The sequence below is a fragment of the Myotis myotis genome, unplaced genomic scaffold, assembly GCF_014108235.1.
Source record: "Myotis myotis isolate mMyoMyo1 unplaced genomic scaffold, mMyoMyo1.p scaffold_m19_p_4, whole genome shotgun sequence".
Lineage (NCBI taxonomy): Eukaryota > Metazoa > Chordata > Mammalia > Chiroptera > Vespertilionidae > Myotis > Myotis myotis.
This window is the reverse complement of record NW_023416346.1, coordinates 121,771,469-121,792,128: the sequence shown is the minus strand read 5'-3', so window position 1 is coordinate 121,792,128 and position 20,660 is coordinate 121,771,469. Positions and strand designations below refer to the sequence as shown.

Genomic DNA, 20,660 nt, shown 5'->3' with positions numbered 1-20,660 from the left:
AAGGCTGTCTCTGAGTAGCCAGGACCAAACAGGAACAAGGGACAGTGGTGCAGTGGGAAGAACAAGGTCTCCAGCCAAGTGGACCTGGCTTTAATCCTCAGCCCTACCTCTCCTAGAGTTTCTTGAGCTTCATTCTTCATTTACAAAAGAAAATGGGCCCAACGGGTGTTGCTCAGTGGTTAAACATCAACCTTTGAACCAGGAGGTCATGGTTCCATTGCCGGTCAGAGCACATGCCTGGGTTGCGGACTCGATCCCCAATGTGGGGCGTGCAGGAGGCAGCCGATCAAGGATTCTCTCTCATCATTGATGTTTCTATCTATCTCTCCCTCTCCGTTCCTCTCTGAAATCAATAAAAATGTATTTTAAAAAAAAGTGCTTGTGATAAGCCAACAGGGCAGTGTGTAAAGAACCTCGTCACACATGGCACATACTAGGTCTTCCATGAATATCACGTATTTTCCTTCCCTCTGAATGCACAGTGTCCCCCACACTGAATACTGAATCCATCTTCTAGACATCTCTAGATCAAGAGCACTTCTGGATATCCAGAGGCTACGAGCAATTGAAGCAGAGGAGAAAAGCTGTGGCATTGGGTTGGAATTTCAGAGGTGCCTAGCACTAGCATGCTGTGTTAGAAAGATAATGGTTTTAAATGGCCCCACATCTGGCCCCAGCAGGACTGGTGGCATCCATCTCTGAGAACCCTTTTCCTCTGAGAAGAAACTCAACTAGATTATGTCTCCGGTCTCTTTGAGCTTTAACATCCACCACGGAAAGGCCAACCAGCCATGAGTTGGTTCTGACAACCCGTTCAAGGCTACCACACCTGCCTGCCTGGCACACTTACCTCTCCTACCACCTCTATGATGTCACCAACTTTCAGCTCCAGTTCGTCATCATTCTGGGGCAGGTAGCTGAACGCCACCTGGCACCGGCGCCTCCGCCGCTCGCCTAAATGGGAAAAGCAAAATATTTAGATACAGCACTTGTCTCAAAACTAGATTTTAAGGAGAGGCTTCCTAGGCATGCAGGCAAATTAAGCTGACTTGTATCAAATATGCTCTCTGGGACGTGGCTAGAGGCACAGCAGCCCTGTTCTCTCAGAGAGAGGCAGTAGAAAGCAGAGCAATGCTTCTTGGTCTTTTAAAAGCTGCCGGGTCAGAAAGGCATGGATATGAGAAACCAATCCGTTGGTGCAAAAGGAAAAACCCCACCCCGAAGCGCTGGAGCACAGTGTTGCCTTAAACGGTTTTCCATGGATGGGGCTTTGTATTTGCTGCTGTTGATTTTTAATGAAAGCTGATGTGATATAGTAGAGTAAAAAGAATGGTCTGCTTCTAATGCTAGCAAGGCAGAGGAAATTTTTCCCCAATGTGCAAAGGAAAAGATAAACTAGCCTGGCCTTTTTCTCACTAATCATCACCCTTTCAACATGCTGGAACTCAGGCCTGATAAGCAGAGGCTAATTAGATTTCAGGCTGCTCTTGGTGCCATTTCAAACGCCCCCAGGGGTTCAACAAATCCACTTCTGTCCTCTTCCCTCTGTTCCTAGGGGATCCATTAACAGGATCCCTGGCTACTTACATAGAACCAACTAACGCAGGCAAATCAAGATAAAAGCCAGGACCACACTTCACTTGACCAGAAGTCACTCAAGGTTATAGCATGTCACCCAATGTGGCCCCACTGGGAGGCCCTCCCTGACTTAGAGCTGGTTCAAGTACAGACACACCTATCCACACCACATATATGCATTGTGGGGAGAAAAAACATGCATGTGGTATGTGTAATGGGTAGGGGAGTGAGGGAGACAGAGAGACAGACAGCAGTAGAGGCCCAAGCTGGGCATAGGTGACTAGGAGAGAGGAACTGAGACTAGCATTGCTCAGAAGTTTGTCGCTTAAAGCTGACCACCTCACATCATTCCTTCCTGCTACCACATGGCCTAGAAAACCAAGGGGATCATCAACTTCAAGGAAACATTTAGAAATGCTTACATTATTTTTGGAGACTGCCTACAGGAATTCTTTTTCATTTCTAATCTTTTCCCTGAGAAAGCAAATCCCTATGGGGTGATCATAGGCCACATTAAGGGCCCCACGCAGAACATCATACAAAAGGGAAGGTCTTTGCTACATCTGATGAGCTCACTGATCAATATTTTTCAAAAGCCACTGGCCTGGTTCTCTCTGTTCCATTTTTCTCTGCCTGAACCTCACTAAGGAAGAACAGAGTTGAACAGAGGGAAGAGGGCAGAAGTTCAGAATCAATATCTTGTCTAATCACATCTTTGGCAACTACAAGAATATACTCCACCCCTTTGTACAAGATCTCAAGCTGTCTGATCTTGATGAGAACAAAGGCTGATTTGTTCAGGCCAATTCCCAGGTGCTAATAGCACTGCCAACAGGCAGAGTAGGCTCTCCCATGGACAGAGGACCCACCCAACTGTCTTTTCCCAGGCAACAAGTGAGAAAGTGTGGTACCCCAGTGCAAAGAACTCCACCACTATTCCATGGTTTCTAACACAACAGAAGACCAATCAAGCACTGTGCATCATAAAGGATAGAGAGTTCTCATTCTAGCTAAGAAAGTCTAGATGGCAAGGTGATCTTGGCACCCATAACCTGGGCCTGGTGACTCTCGTAGCCCCTTTAAGATGAAGTTCTACTATAAATCTTTAAAAGCATTATTTGCTAGATATTATGTTAAAAGCAAACTCCGCAGATACAAATCTGAATACAAAACAAACAAACATGACAAATGTCTAGAACCCAACACTCATAACCACAGAAGTCACCAAATTCCTGACTGAACTGACTTAAAATAGCATCTAAAGACCTACTGTTAGCTGAACTCACAAAACTTACAGTTGTATGCAAGTTCAATATTCACAAAAACCTCTGTAAAAAGTAGCATCTAATCCAACATGGCAAAAGAGAGAGTGAGATATTCTTCAAGAAAAGACTAAGCTAGCAGATTCCGGACCTGCTTGTTTGGTATTAGGAAGAATGACACATTTACTCTGCCAGACTAGTCAATATTTCTTAAAAAGCTTTCAAGAAGGCTATTCAATTAGTGGCATAAAGTTTTATGAGGCACACTGCCAACATACAGGATTAATAAAAGTAAGCCCTACCCTGACTGGCGTGGCTCAGTGTTGGCCCGTACACTGAATGGTTATGGGTTTGATTCCTCATCAAGGACATGTACCTGGGTCGCAGGTTAGATCCCCAACTCTGGTCAGGGCAACCAATCCATGTGTCTCTTTCACATCGTTTCTCTCTCTCTCTCTCTCTCTCTCTCTCTCTCTCTCTCTCTCTCTCTCTCTCTCTCTCTCTCTCTCTTCTTCCCTCTCTTCCTCCTTCCTTCCCTCCCTCCATTCCTTCCCTCCCTTCCAATCTCTCTAAAAAAGTCAATGGAAAAAATATCCTAGGGTTGATGATTTTTTAAAAAAAGAAGAAAGAAAAGTGAGTTTTCACAGGAGGCATCCAGAGGTTGCTGTGGTAAAGGCCACCTAATCAGACCCCAAGCAGAAACAGCTACTCCCTCTGGCACTGGGATAGCTTTCATCTTCTCTAAAGCACTTCTGATACCCATCACTCTTATCACATCCTGGCAAATACATAAGTACAAAAGAAAAAGAAAGGAGCCTGAATGAACAATCATTTTTGCAAAAGTGGAAATTGGGGCTCGGTGACTTACTCGAGGTTACTAAGCTAGTAAGTGACAGTATGTCCTTGGCCTGAGTTCAGAGCTCTCCCTTCAATGCTGGATGAACCAATTCAGCTCCAATATTGTCCCAAATTCTCTGTGATCTGTACTTAACTGCTTTCTGCAATGCTATATAACATAGCCTTAGGTCTTCACCAGGGCTTTCTCATCACAGATAACTGTCAAACTCCTAGACTGCTGCTTTTCCAGGCCTCAACTTCTACACATCAGTTTCAATCTTGTTTTCCAGTTCTACCCAACCTAAAGCCCACTTCAGGGGGGCTGTTGATGTGGAGACATTGCATTTCAGTTGCTTCCACCTATCTTAAATTTAAGGAAGCTCTTGATGTCATTTTCCATTTTTTCCTCTCTTGGCATTTCATTGATGTTTACTAGCCAGTCTTGACTTTCCTCAAAGAAGTAAGCAGACAACATATATAGGGTGTCCCCAAAAAATGTATAGACACTTTTAACAGCTGATAACTCACTTAATTTTCACTCCTTTTCAGGTTTAACTGATTTGAAATAATGGGTGAATCCAAACTAAGCTTTGGACAATGAAAATTTATCCTATAGTACCACTAGACTTTTTTAATGAGGGTATGTACAAGATAAAGTTTATGTACACAAATAGTGCACACAATGATTCTTGATGTTTGTGATTCCATTGCTTCATGTTGTCAGTAGTGCCTGGACCAAAATGGTCATCAGTTTGAAAATAGGCATTGAAAAAATTGATTTATTTCTGTAGATTCTTTTAAATTTTGAAAATGAAGTGTATATTAATAAACACTGCCTTTATAATCATTCGGTGTGTATACATTTGTTGGGACAACCTGTATATCTGAACAAGAAACTATGTATATTTAATTTTAAATTTAGTCCTCTTAAAAGATAGAAAAGACTTGTTTAAAGGAGGCAAAGGTATATGTATACAACTGTTCAGGGCAGCACTGTTTCTAACAGCAAATGTATACAAGCACAGAAGTCTACACAGGAAACATCCTGAATGTCCACTGGGAGGGAAAGGCTACATAAATCATGTGGAAAATGAAATAGCCATTAAATAGAGCAAGCAGCTCTATGTGTACTAACGTGTAAAGGGTGTACATAATACATTAAGTTCAAAGACGAAGTCACATAATATGTACAATATAAGCCCAACATTGTAAACACACAGACATCCTCACTCTATAACCTCCACCATGGACTCTTTGTTTACTCCTGATCACCCACAACCTAGCCCAGAGTATGCATTCAACAAATGTTTATAAAAGAATAAGTGGATTCATTCAACATTCAACTAATATGTGACAGCCTGATACTATTAAGTGAATGAGAGAAAGGGTATGTATGCCCACACAAACTTTAGCACAGAAAATGGTATGGAAGAGTACACTCCAATGTAACAGTGGTATTTTTGGAAAAAGGGTTGGGAGAGTGTAAAGAAAGACTCATTTAAATGTTTCTGCACAAAAATTTGTATTTACAAAGGGCATGTAACACACAAGTTTTAAAACATCACAGTCACCTATTAAAATAATTATTTTCTATTATGAAACATCCTTCTGATCACATTTTGATGACATTAATAGTAAAGTTAGTCTTATTTTCCAAGTAAATAAATACCAATAGACTCAGGCAGAAAGGTAGTTGTCACAAGCTAAATGACAAGGGGGCTCTGAACTGATTGTGGATGATCCATAAAGACAGTGGGAAGTGTAATCCCAGAAAAAGCTCCACACCTGTAGCCCACACTAATTATTCTGATGAGACACTGTTAAAGAACCCCAAGGAGCCCCACAATATTCTCCCAGTTACCAATCCAGGATCATTTTCCCTGGACTGACTCCTCAGACCACACAGCCCAGGCAGCCATGTCCCTCCTGGCAGTGGAGGGGCCCTGTGCTCATTGGAGCTCACTCACACTCACTCACTCATTCACACATGCTCAGCCACAAGGACCTTTCTCTGGGTTCCCCTAACAACCACTGTTTTTCTCTAGCTCTGCCCTCATCCAAGAGTATTTCAGTTATCCCTGAGTGTCAATGTATATGTTTGTCTCCACCCTTTCAGCTCTGACACCTTCCAACTCTTTCATGCACACTTTTGTCAACAAATGTGAGCCCTGGCAAGGTAGCTCAGTTGGTTAGAGCGTCTTGTATGTGGGTTCGATCTCTGGTCAGCCCACATACAAGAATCAACCAATGAGCCCTGGCTGGGTGGCTCAGTTGGTTGGAATATCATCCTGTACACAAAAAGGTTGTGGGTTTAATTCCCAGTCAGAGCACATACCTAGGTTTTGGGTTTGATCCCTGCTCAGGACATCTATAGGAGGCAAGCAGTAAATGTTTCTTTCTCCCTCTCTCTCTCCCTCCCTCTCTCCTTCCCTCATTCCCTCCTTCCTCTATCTGGGCATGTCCTTAGGTGAGGATTTTAAAAAAAGAATCAACCAATGAATGCATAAATAAGTGGAACAACAAACTGATGTCTGTCTCTCTCAAATCAATAAATCAAAAAATTAAGACATAAAACCCAATGTGACTCATTTGCCAGCACCCACATATGCCTCATGATGGTTATGTGGATGGTACTTTATGACAAATGCCCACTCTCTATCGATCTGTGAGCCTAAGTGCCGCATGTGTAGAAACAGAGGGAGGGTCACAAATCCCTGATCTAGTCCTTCCTCAGTCCAAGAAACTTCAGAGTTTAATGTCCTGTTTGAAGAAGCCATTGAAAACAGTCTTAAAGTCAGTCCATTAACATATGACCCCAAAAATTGAGTTTCTGCTACCAGTGCAATACAGAAAGATGCAATCCATTCAATAAACTGAGTTTCCACAAAGAGAAGCAGCATATGGATATTTTCAATGTTAACACTGTCACCAGATGTTTCCTTAGAAGCCACATCTACAGTTTTGGTGTCATGAGCATGAAGAACTCCTCCAACCATGTTGTCTTCCACCTCAACCGTGTTATAAAAATGAGGTGTAAATTGGCTGTGTGGAAGGGCACACACACACTAACTATACAGCTCATGCCATGTGGTCCACGTTGATAGCTCAGAGAGAATCCTGGGCCTCATGACATGCAGAGACAGATGAGCCAGTGGTCCCAGCATTGTAATCACCTCATGTGGCCTACTTCATGGCTCTTTGCCCAGTTTTTTCAAGTATAAAATTGGAATGATGGGGACAGACCTACTTTACTGAAAGGCTTGCTGCCCCATGACTCCTCCCTTTTTTTCCAATTGTCTTTACATTCATGAATATGTTAAAAGGCGGCTTTGTTAATTATACCAGTTCAACCAGTGTTCTTTTCACCAGACTTCTCTTCCCATCAGAGTGAGATAAAGGAACCACATTGAACAACAAAGCCAGAAATATGTATAAATGGCCTTCTGGTTTCCCCTTTTCTTAGGCTGGGCCCAGGGGTTGATTTTGGCCTTTCAGCATGCCCCTTAATCCAAGTGACCCGACCCATAGAAGGACATTTCTCCTGGGGACATTTCTCCAAAGTGTCCCTGTGTCCCTGCCTGACTCCCCAGGCCCAGGCCACAATCTCCCTGGGGAGGCAGTCTGGATGTTCAGAGGAGAAAATCTGATCCATAAAGCTCATTGCTTTTCTCTGCCTCAGCAAGGCTGATTTGGGCAAAATGCCCAAAAGAACACGACATATTTATAGAGTTTTGTTTGATCTACTTTTAAATGCTCCATGCAGAGTCATTCAAGTAAAATGAGAATACAGAATTTCAAAGGAAAAACTGAAGGAAGATTCTAAATATAAGTTATTTGTTGCACATAAACAAGATTTCTCCCTTCTATTCAACATATTCCCTCTAACATCTATTTTTAAAGGCATTCTCAAACTTTGTTGCTGACAAATGGACCTATCAGACTCCTAACTTTTACCATTAAGGGGGAAGTAGGGAGAGAACAAGAAGAGGAAAGAGGATGGGGTGCATGTGAGCACATGCATATTAGGAATTGTGACAAGGGTCTAGAAATATCCTATTCATTTCTCTTGCCTATTATTTTTTTTAAATATATTTTTATTGATTTCAGAGAGGAAGGAAGAGGGGAAGAGAGAGATAGAAACATCAATGGTGATGGAGAATCATTGATCAGCTGCCTCTTGCACACCCCACATTGGGGATCAAGCCCACAACCTGGGCATGTGTCCTGACCGGGAATTGAAGCATTATCTTCCTGGTTCATAGGTCGATGCTCAACCACTGAGCCACGCCAGCTGGGCTATCTCTTGCCTATTCTTAGAGAATTCTCGGGGGAAAACACCATAAACAGATATAGTCTGTCAGATTTGAAAATCAGTACCAAAAAATGGTTTCTGTATAGGGAGATTTAGAGAATGACAGAAAATTCCACATTTCTCTTTAGGAAGGAGGAAAAATATCTATATTGTAGGTAGTCGAAATGATTTTTAAATTTTGATTCATTTTTAATTTAGTTTCCCTCTTATCCCCATCACAATAAAGAAAGAGGTAGCCTAGGTATTTATGAATTTTCTTGATGCAAATGGGGGTTGTCATATCCACAATTTCCTTCTTCTTATCTAAAAGCAGAGGCTCTTAATAGGAGTTCCTGGATAGAATTCAGGGGATCTAAACTTAGATGGAAAGGAAATGATATCTTTATTTTTACTGTCCTCTCACTAAAATCTGGCCTTTCTTCCACTATACACATGGGCAACAAACCACACTGGTATTAGCAGCACCTGTGGATTTTCTATATTTCCCATCACAGGGATAGTTATTTTCATTCCACATCATGGTCGTTGCAATTCTCTTAAAATATCATTTACACTCATCCCTATTTCAAAATTATGATAACTTCCAGACCCAGTGCTGGATCTTGCTATTAATGAGTCAATAAAGAATATGTATTACTATGTTTTTGCAACATTTTGAAAACTGTATTTCAGTATAATTGGTTTCCTTTGTAGTCCTATGGATTTGATTTTATTCATTTACAAACATTACACTGAGAGGGGTTCCACAGACCTCAAGAGACTGGCAAGCAGGTTCCACAGCAATTTTTTTTAAAGTTAGCTTTTAATCCCTCTTTTCAAAATTATGATTTGCAAGGAAACACAAAGGTACAAGGGGGGATTATGCATGTAAAACAGAGCAGCAAACATAACATTTGGACACTACACTGGAATGTTTTATGGGTTTTGGAGCAGCACATAATGACAAAAGAACCATATTGGGCAACTTAATAGGTCCTGATACACCAATGGTTGTATGGCACAGCATTCAGGAGGCTGCTTGCCAAGTGCCCTCTTATTATCCGGGTCAGTGGCTGGCAAGAGCCCTGCTCTGTCATCTGGCACCTTGGCTCAGCTGAGCTCAGTGCCCATGCTCCCTTGCACAAAGGCCAGCACAGCTCATTTGCAGGTTGACACCTGCCACTGCCTCTACATCCCACCTCCAATAGAGGCCTACATTTTTCTCCCTTTGCTAGCTAGTAAAGTTCCAGAATGCACTCCAAGGCCCATCCCTTCCAACCCCCATCCAGGGATAAAAAAGTCATTTGGGCTTCTGTGTACCCACATATCTTTATATACACCCTTTCTAGTTAGTTGCATTGTCATTGTTTGCCTGCATGTCCCCAGAACCTGCTGGGCAGTGAGTGCACAAATGTTTCATGAAGGGAGGGACGTTTACACCAATGTTTATAACTGTACAGGATTTGCCTAGAGGGGCGGCGTGACTTGCATTATGGTCCCATCTTCGTGCTTTCAGTAAGGGATGAAGGACCCTGAGATTAGTAAGTCCTACTGAGACTGGAGCCAGCTGATCAATTCTTCAAAACATTTTTTTTTAAATCAAAAAAAATGTAACTTCACTTTTCCGAAGCTACACTCCAGATAACTTACATGACATGTGCCAAGACATATGCATAATGTTCAATGCTACATTATTCAGAAAAGTAAAACACAGGAATCATCCTAAATGTCCTTTGAGAAGGGAACTGGTTGGTCAAGTCATGGGATATCTACTACACATGGACTATGAGAGGTGGTGTCACTCCCAATGAACTAATACTGTCACATTTCCAAGATTCTCTTCAATCTAACAGAACTGCAATACAGCATAAACAGTATGATCCCATCTGTATTTTCTTAAATACCAATGTGTCTGTATCACTTAAATTACATCGTACCATCTGAAATTGACATTTTTGTGGTCGAATCTCTGCAATTTCTTATGGTTTGCCCTAGTATAAATGTATGGAGTGCTCCTAGGAGTATGACCAGGGGAAGGAATTTTATGCTACTCTTCATGCCATGACTTTCTTTCAATTTTTTACACTAAGTATTATTTTTATAATAAGTCTAACAAAGAACACTCAGGGTGAGTCTATAAGGAAATATACAACTCACATAAAAAGCAAAAGAGCAGTGAGGGCTAAACAGCACAATGACAGAAAAAGCAGTCTCACTGTGTGGGCGGTTTCGTGGTCTTCAGGACACAAAGCCCATTCCTGTGGGCATGGCTTCCTCTGGGGGCTACAAATGGCTCTGTCACCAAGGCCCCTCTAGAGGGGTGTCTTCCAGAAAAGGAGAGGTGTGAGGTGAATGAGCAGTGCCAAGGGACTAGGACCTCAGCCATGGGCCGGATCCGGCCCATTTGAAATGAATAAAACTAAAAAAAAAAACAAACTCCGTACCCTTTTATGTAATGATGTTTACTTTGAATTTATATTAGTTCACACAAACACTCCATCCATGCTTTTGTTCCGGCCCTCCGGTCCAGTTTAAGAACCCACTGTGGCCCTCGAGTCAAAAAGTTTGCCCACCCCTGGACTAGGTACTTGTAAGCAGACTTTTTTTCCAAACTAAAATGTTAGTGATGCATACATTTTCTCCTTGCTCCAAGCAAATAAAGGAGTTTCTCATTTACTTAAGCAAATCCTATTTTCCTCGTAAGTATGGGAGAGTAGCAAAGGTATATTAAAAAAATGGCATCTCAGGCTTTGCATTTTCCAAATTGATGTGCACCTTTACTCTCCCCTCAGAGGGAGGGAACCAAGTGTCATGAAAAGTGTAAATTTAGAAATTATAAATCTAGAAAGTGTCAATCCAGAAATCTTGAGGCAAGAAAATGAATATAGAGTCATTCGTGGAGAAAGGATAGCAGTGGGGAAGAAAGGAGAGAAATAAATGCATGTGAACCTCTCCAACAACACTGATTTTTGTCTGCACTACTTGATTCAGCATTTAAATATCTTCACCTCAACAGGCTTTATTATAAAGTCAGTCTCCTTTGCAGGATGAAACCTCCTGAAGGGCAGGAATTGAGTTTTTCTATTCTTCTGCAGCAGGACTTGGCAAACTTTGCCTAAAGGGCCAGAGAGTAGGCTCTGAGGGCCTTACAGTCTCTGGCAACTACTTAACTCTGCTGTTGCAGTGGAAAAGCAGGCATAGATAATATCTGAATAAATGGGTGTGGCTATTTGCCAATAAAACTTTATTTACAAAAACAGACAGTACAGAATTTGACCTATTGACTATGGTTTGCGGACCTCCGATCTATAGGAAGGAGAAATAAAAGGTCCATATCAGAGATCAGGGATATTTTTTTTAAGAAAGAGCAAGAAACATTGCTAAAGTTGAATCAGCTTAGAAGTGACCCCCTCCCAGACACCTTCCCAATAACTGCTTTTGAGGCGGAGTTAGTTTAGGTGCCCCCATCACTACCACCACAAGATAGCACAGCAGCCAATGCATAACCACTCTCCTCACCCTGCCCATACCACCGGGACTGTTTGAATCTCCATTCCTAGACTCCTGTGGGCAGCAGCTGAGCTGGCCTCCTTGTGGATTACTAAAAGCTAGCCCAGAGCCCAGCCAGAACAGTCCTTTAGTAATGATCTCAAAAACAAGGGAAAGAGGCCCAGCCAGAATGGCTCAGTGGTTGAGCATCAACCTTCGAACCAGGAGGTCACAGTTCGATTCCCTTTTGGGGCACATGCCCAGGTTGCGGCTCTATCCCTAGTGTGGGGTGTGCAGGAGGCAACCAATCAATGATTCACTCTCATCTTTGATTTTTCTATCTTCCTCCCCCTCTCCCTTCCTCTCTGAAATCAATAAAAGATATTTTTAATTTAAAAAAGGTAAAGGATGACAAACAAAGAAATGACGAAGGATATGGAGAAGGAGGAGTTACAAATGACCCTGAAGGGTTGATGAGAAGAAATGAAGGTTGGGAAGCAGAAGAGAGAAGCAGCAGGAGTCTGACAGGTGGAAGAATCTGCTGCTCAACCGTGTGGGGACAGTTGAGGACATGACAATTGCCTCCCATCAGCCATTCTACCACAAAACATCTAATCTGGGCCAGGTCCAGCCAGGGATGGGTTCAGGGATGGATAGGTAACCATAAGCTAGGGTGGCACAATGAGAGGCAAAGATGGGTCTGCCCAGGGAATCTCAAAGAAAAGAAGGCCCCCTGTCCTTTCCCCACTGGTTGTAATCAGGGAAGCCCACTAACTGGCCACAGCATGAAGCCAATTGAGCATTGAGCAAGAGGTGGGGCAGAGAGAGAAGAAACCTGGGCCCCAAGGAGCTTGCCTGACCCCTAGACCAGTGGTCAGCAAACTCATTAGTCAACAGAGCCAAATATCAACAGTACAACGATTGAAATTTCTTTGGAGAGCCAAATTTTTTAAACTTAAACTATATAGGAAGGTACACTGTTATTAACTTAATTATGGTACTCCTAAGGCTTAGGAAGAGCCACACTCAAGGGGCCAAAGAGCCGCATGTGGCTCGCGAGCCGCAGTTTGCCGACCACTGCCCTAGACTGTTGTGCAAGACAGACATTTCCTTATGACCTAAGCCATGTTAAACCAGAGTATCTGTGAGTTGTAGCCAAGAGCCCACTAACCAGCACAGTATCTGTAAGTGGGGGTGAGGGGTGAGAAAAACAAGGAGGGCAGCCCATCCCAGAGGTTAGGTTTGGAGGCTTGTATACTTTGAGACACTGGCTGAGCCTAGTAGTGAGTAGACACAGTAGAAGAGGCCAAAGACAGAAGCATAAAATAGCTTGCATTTAAGAAGGTGGAGAAGAGAAGTCAGCAAAATAAAACAGAGAGAGGAAGAGTGGAGGTGAGGGGGCAAATACAGAGGCACAGTGGCAAAGCAGACATTTTCACAAAGACAGTAACCCAACATGCTGGGAGGCATGGCAGAGGCAGGACAGAGAAAGAGGTCTGATAGATCTGGGCTCCAATCCAAACTACACCACTCACTAGAAGTGTGGCCTTGGATAAGTCACAGGAACTCTCTGGGCCTCACTTTTTCCAACTATAAAATGAGGACAATACTACCATCTTCTCAGGGTTGTTAGAAGATGGCCTAGATATCTTTACTACAATACTCTGTGCAGTCAGATGTACCACAGACCACATTTACACCCTAATTTTCCCCCCTCACCATATCCATGCCCTTTGTCACATGACTTTACAGTATCTCCTTTCAAGACAAATTAGATTCCCCCCACCTACCCAACCACACACCATGTGACTTGTTTTGGAAAACAAAGTGAAGTGGAAGTAGCCATGTGCCAGTTTAGAGCCCAAGTCCCAAGAGAACTCAGATGTTCCTACTGACTCTGTTGCATATTCACATTGTCATGCAAATGTGCTCAAACTAGCCTGCTGGAGCATTTGAGTCTCCCCAGGCATGCACCTGAGCTCAAGATAAATGCCAGCTGACCTCCAGACATTGAGAAAGCTCAGTCAAAATCAGAAAAGATACCCAGCTAGCTTCTAACAGACCCCAGACTCCAAAGCAATAAATGCTTATGCCACTGAGGTTTAGTGGCTGTTTGTTATGCAGCATTATTGTGGCAACTGATGACTGACACAATGCTTGGCACACAGCAGGTCCTCAAAAATGTTTAAAACTCACACTCCATGAGGATAAAGGCTGCAAATATACTGTATTATTATTCTTTCCTGGAAAGTTAAGTGTTATTTCTCCTGACTGTTCCTCCATGTTCACCAAGGCCCAAATGACTAACAAAAGTTTTAGGCAGATTTTTTTTTGAAGTTTTCAAAAACACTAATTTTAAAGGAGAGGTTCATCTCCTGCTTATTATATGCTTATCTTTAGCAACAAGTGCAAATGGAAAATGAAGCAGAAAGAAAGCTCTCCTGACACAGAATTCTCTTTTCCAAGCCATCCTTGACTCCTCAAAAAAAGAAAACACACAATGTAACTGAGAAAGGGTAGCATATGACATGTCAACTGTAATTGTTAGTGTTTAAAATTTCTTAGCTCGTGGTGGGTAGAGGGTGTAGGGTATGTGACATACTGTTCTGATCCCTTTTTAATTATAGTAAAACATACATAACATAAAAAACAGTTTAACCACCTTTATAAGGGTACAGTTCAGTGGCATTAAGCACATTCTCATCATTGTATAGCCATCACCACCATCCATGGCCAGAATTTTTTCATCTTTCCAAACGGAAACTCCATACCCATTACACACGAACTTACCATTCCCCTGCCCCCAGCCTCTGGCAACCACCCCGCTATTTTCTGTCTCTATGAATCTGACTATTCTAGGTATGATTCTAGGGAATCATACAGCATTTGTCCTTTTGTGATTGGCTTATTTCACTTGGCATAATGTTCTCAAGTCCATCCATTTTGTAATGTGAGTCAGAATTTCTTCCTTTTTAAGGCTGAATAATGCTTCAACCTTTTGCCTACTGTGAATAATGTTGCTATGAACATGGGTGTATAGGCATCTGTTCAAGTCTCTTTTCATTCCTTTTTATATATCTTTATTAAAACTTTATTTTGAAATATTAAACATGTTGAAAGAAACACATCACTTAGCTAGCAGTCTTCAGGCACTATCTAACAAGGTTGGCAGGATATGATTGGCACCAAGAGTTTGCAATTCAATCCAATTTACCATGAATGGTTATATCCTACATTCATTGAAATAAACATGGAGGTGATATAAAAAAAAAAAAAAACTTAGGGAGAGCTAAAACGCTGCAGCATGCTGAGCTGAATGTAAAGTGAACCACATCTCACCATCCAGCCAACCCTGTGCAGTAAAGAAACCACACTGTTGTGCAGTGAGTGAGAATAGGTGGTTTACAAAAGGCAGAAACACTGTTTTGATTTCATTACTCAACAAAATCACCATGGGGCTTTCTCAGCTAAGAAACAGAATACTCTGAAAGCTCTCCAGAAGCTTCTGACAGGTCATGTGGGACCTGGTTCCTTCAGCAAATCTTTGCAGCCTATAGGAGCGAGAAATGGGCTACAAATAGTATGAGAATAAACCCCAATATTCCTTCCTGGGGGTCCTGGAAAGGGTTTAAAAGACCAGAGTGAGATCCTTATGCTTGTCAACATTCCAAAAGGCTTAATGGCCAAAAAGGGGGTAAACAGGTTAAAATGCTTTGCAGGACTATATATAAATATCACCGTGACTCTAATCCATAGAACCAGTTATGTGCTAATGAAGATACAGGAATTTGTCACCCAAAGGAACAAAAACTTTTAGGAAGGGTCCCTGGACTAAAAAATACTAGAAACTTCTCTATCAACCTTTCAACCTGCAGATGAAGGAGCTGATGCTTCAAAAGGTGAAATGATCTTCCTAAGATGGCTACTGGCTGGTAGAGCTGACATTTATATGTATGTCTCATGACTCCTCAGTTTCTGAATCATCCCGGGCAGAAGTATGAGGGAGAAAAAGGAATATCAATGGTTTTCCAGCCTCAACAAACTTCCAGTCAGGCTCTAAGCCACTGAAAAGCAACAGGATATTTGTCAACTGCTATCAAATGCTGCTGGTTACCCAGGCCCGGCTGCCTCTGGCCATATGCAATCTAAAGATTGAAAGGGAGGCCATTCAGGCCTGTGTGCTTTTGTTTGTTTTGTTTTGTTTTTGTACAAAGCTGACATTCGTCAGCTCTAATAAATGATCACTTTCCATTTTCCACTTCAACTTGGGCTTTTCATAGAAGGAGTTCATACATCAATATGAATAGATCGATACAGTTCATAATTTATGAAGATATGGAAGGAGAAGAAATTGATCCTGTGGAACCACCCAACTGATGCTTGCTTCTCTTTCTCTCTTCTTTCTTGCCACCTAGGTTTGGTCATTTTTAAATTTATGAACACCTCCACCTGAGACGATAGTAGGGAGTGAGAAAAGTGAAATACCACCCTGCATAAGCCTTTCTAATAAAAGATTGATAGTTAAACTGCAGAATGGTTTCTGTGTAGCATCCCTGCATTTCAATGATCCATGTTATTCCTGTCAAGCCTGCATGATGTAAATAAGAGCTAATGACAAACACATACATATGCACATATATACAGCACATATATACAGAAATATTAAACATGTTATTACATACCTGTAATGTTATACATGTTATACACATACCTGTTTCAGAATGGGATGGGGCTTAAAGAGTAAGGCATCACTGAGAGAGGGGTGGAGCGAGGGCCAGGGGAAAAGGGAAGGAAGAAAGGAAAGAGGCAAGGAGGAAAGGAGGCTCTTAAACATGACTGTGAATTGTATACAAATTCTGTGAAAGATCAGAGCTCTAAAGCCAAAGCTTAGGAGGATAGTGTGAAGTACTTTTTTAAGTGTAAATATATGTACAAAATAGAATCACAGTTTCCATTCCTGGCTCATCTTGGTTTGCTTGACCCTGTCACACAGTGTCAGACACATTGGTAACTCAGTTACTTTTACTCTATGCATAACTTCAAGGTTCTTACCTTTTATCTCAATGATTTAGTCAAAAATAAATTGCAAAGGAAGCTAATTACTTCTAAAAAAAAAAAACCAAACTATTCCCAGCGATATTATCAAAGAGTTGCTTTAAAGCTTTTTAAAAATTAAACATTAAAAAAACTGGTATCATTTTTTCCTAAACAATGTTTTTTTAAAAGATCACTATTAACAGTATGCTTGTGTTTATTTGCTTGCTTTAATCTGTCAAATACCATGGCCTAGAAAAGGGTTAAAAGAAAAAAGGAGAAAACTCAATAGCAAACGTTCTGAAAATACTATTTTCCTTTGTAAGGAATGACAATACTGAATAATCCATCCAAATGGGCCCTGGGGACTGGAGAAAGGGAAGGGAGGAGGAAGCAAGAGAGAGTGAGGGGGAGGGAGGTTCCTTGCTCCAGAGTTCCAGCATCTTCAACCAGCCAACCAGCGGTGGTTACACAGGTAGATTTTACTTAAACTGAAACGTGAAAACACAATACTAATCACTGGTAACTCAAAATAGTGGGTTCCTGACAAGCAAAATTAACACACAATCACATAATCCAGCCATCTCTTATGATTAATATTTTCACTTTCTCTCCCTGGCTTTGATAATGGTGACAGTGAGCACTCAAATATTACAGAGGGAAAAGCCAGGAAGGAAAAAAAAAATAAGGCTAAGTCTGACCAGTGCACTCTAACAAAAGAAGACTAAATAGATTGTTGTATGTAAAATAGACGGAACTTTGTATACTTTCATTTAGAAAACCTTGTGGACGATTATAAAATCAAATACAGATTAAAATGATCACATAAACTCTAAACCTGCCCTCACCCTGGATATATTCTCCCACTTTCATCTCATTATACCAGGAAACATGAAACCTTTCAGAGCCTTCTCACAAACACAGTTACCCTTATAACTTAATTCTACTTTCAGTCTTGTTACTCGAGATCTGGTTCAAATTCTCTCCTTTGGAAACATGGTTCACTTTCTCACTCTCTACTAATGGCCCTTTATCAGTCCTAGAGCTAGATTCAGTACTTACTGTCATGATCCACTTTCCAAAACAGATACTTAATATGTTTCCTTCTCCCTCAGCACTCAGTCACTAAAGACAAGTTCTCTGAATCATGGAATTTCAGCAGCTTCTTCTCCTTAAATATAGAACTTAAGCCTGTTCTCCCTCTGGTAGCTTTCCTTTTGGGAACTTGTTTTCAACAGGGTGAGTGTTTAAGCAAAAGTACATATTTCCATACAATAACTAAACTTGGTTCCAAGATTAATACGATGTGGCTTCTTCCTTCAAGGAAGTTACACTCAACTAAGGAAAATCAAAATCTAAACATGTGTGCAAATGCACACACACGCATATACAAAGAAAAATATTCTTTAATATAAGTATATTAACAATAAAATGTAGCCACAGTGTCCAAAAATAATCATTTAAGAATAGCCATTCACTAAGACTTCTCTGATACTATTATTTGTATTACTGCAGATATTTTTGTAAAATGAAGACAGCAAAAGACAGACTTTCTATGTCTGCCTTTATTGGTGTCTTGGGTATGTCATTTTTCACTTCTTCCCACCTCAGTTTCTTTATATTTAAGATGGACTGATAATAATGCTTCTCCTACTACCCTTCACAGGGCTAATCTAAGAAATGAAAGAGTCTTTAAGTCTCTCTCTCTATATATAAACTGTAAAGTTCTATCCAAGTTAATTTTTGTTTATAAAATGTCTTATTCAAATATAATATTTTGTCATTTCAATTTCTCCACCCTCTGAAAGCTAGTGACTGATACACACTAAGAATTATCCTAGTATTAAAGGGAAACACTTTATAATGAACAAGAGCACTCCACAAAGGGCTATTATAACAGAAAAAAATCAAAAGTTAAGTTCATCTGTGGATCAGCAATAGGAAAAAAATATGAGAGGAAAAAAAATCCTATTTACTAAAGCCAACAATAACCACAATCTGTGTAGGAGTAACATTATAAAGAGTAAGCAGAACTGCACAAATAAGCCACACTGACACTTGACTTAACAGAGTAAGCAAGCCCTATGCCCCTGGATCACTAGAATCAGCTCTTTAGAAGTCAGAAGGGGGATACATGTTTGATTTTTGTGATATATTTGCAATTTTGGTTCACTATGATGTTTGGGGAGGAGAAGCGAGGGGGAGAAAGGTTTTCATTTGTGCACTTGTATATAGAGACCATTTGATGATACAATAGAAAACTTAAAAATGTTGGGGAAATATCAATTCTTTCTAAATTGACTTGTAATTTTAAAGTAATTCAAATCCAAATTGAAATGGAATTTAAAACTTGATAACATGGTTTTAGAATAAACAAGTGAGAATAGCTAAAATATTTTTGAAAATAAAGAGTAATAATGGGAAGGACACAAGCCCTACCATATGTTAAAATGTATTATAAAGCCATCCTATCTAATAATAGACAAACATGGTAATTGACTGTACCTTCGCTACACCTCCCATTGGCTAATCAGCATGATATGCAAATTAACCACCAACAAAGATGGCGGATAATTTGCATACTGCAGGCAGGGTGGGCCAGTGCAAGCTGCCATCCATGTGCCGCCTGAGCCCCGCCCCCCGCCGGGACCCCGTGTGCGGCCCTGGGCGGTGGGACCCAGCCGTGATCGTGACCAGAAACTGGGCCGCAGGCAAGGTGGTACCCCAGGACCCAGGAGCCGCCTTGCCCGCAGCCCGTGATTGTGATCAGAAAGCCTGGCCGCAAGCAAGGCGGCACCCCAGGACCCAGGAGCCGCCCTGCCTGCAGCCGTGATCCTGATGGTGATCAGAAAGCCAGGCACAGGCAAGGCAGCCCTCTGGAACCCAGGAGCCCATCAGCAAGGTCTGCAGGCGAAGCAGCGATCAAACTATGAGGGGGAGGGTGGGGGTGGAAGGAGCTACAGGAGCAGCTCTGGCCAGAGACTGAAGACTCCCACTGGAGCAAGGAGCAAAGACTGAAGGCTCCAGCCACAGCAAAGACTGTGTCCAGAGCGAAGATGGAAGGCAGTGGCCAGAGTGAAGGTCTGGGTCCCGGCTGCCAGAGGAAAACTGGTGCTGGCAGCCAGGGGAAAGAAGGACTATTGCATTAATCTCTTCGTGCAATGGGCCTCTAGTAATAGATAACTATCATGATACAAAAATATGAGACAAATTAATGCTATAGAATCAAAAGTCCTGAAAAAGGCACTTATATATAATAATATTATATGATAAATGAGGTGACTATTTCAAAATAAAAATCAATTTGCATAGTAACCCCATACTATACATCAAAATTCCCTATAGATTAAAAATTAGAAGTAAAAAATGAAGCCAATACATAGATGCATGGAACAGACTGACAGATCTTAGAGGGGAATGGGAAGAGATTAACCAAAGAACTTATATACAGATATGCATAGCCTAGGGACACAGATAATAGTGTGGTGGAGGCTTAGGTGGAGGGGGGCAACAATAAAAAAATTTAAAAAAGAAAAAAAATGAAGTCAGGAGAATAGAAATTAGGTGAGGATTTATTCAGAGAAATCATAAAAGAAAACATGAATATACTAATCTGCATAAAAATGTACTATTTCTGTACATCAAAACCTATTGTAAACAAAATGAAAGCCAACAAATTGAGAAGCACAATTTGCCATAAATGACAAAGAAATAATACACGAATCAGTAAGAAAAATAGAAAAATCTTAATATAAGAGCGAAGAATGTGAACAAATGACAGAGAAAAATGTTCAAGCACTCGAGTAATCAAAGAAATTCAAGCTTAAAACACTAATAAGCATTCTTCCTGCTTCTGGTGGTGGTGCAAGCCTTCAAGAAATCAATTTGATAATAATAACTAAAAGTCCCATAAAATATATACATGCTTTTGCCTGATAATGCCACATTTAAGAATCTTTCCTAAAGAAAGCATCAGAGTTGCAGATAAAGATTGATGAGCAAAAATAGCCAACACAGAGTTTCTGACAATGGCAAGAAAAATTAGGACCATAAGTGGATTCTTCCCTTTCCAGCAAAGACTCTATGAAGCACAGAATTTCAAATATAAGAGATTTGGCTTATAAATTACAGGGAATCTCATTTTTTTTCTCAAGAAATAGACAATAGAA

At 41.1% G+C, this 20,660-nt stretch overlaps 1 protein-coding gene across 6 annotated transcripts in view; it reads right to left on the bottom strand.

Moving 5' to 3' along the window:
* Positions 1 to 20,660, bottom strand: part of SH3KBP1 (SH3 domain containing kinase binding protein 1) — a 332,666-nt gene that overhangs the window by 157,081 nt on the left and 154,925 nt on the right. For all 6 annotated transcript variants that reach the window (XM_036304656.1, XM_036304652.1, XM_036304658.1 and 3 more), the window contains one exon: positions 851 to 954. In XM_036304656.1, coding sequence (XP_036160549.1) covers positions 851 to 954 — 104 coding nt within the window. The remainder of the gene's footprint in view (positions 1 to 850; positions 955 to 20,660) is intronic.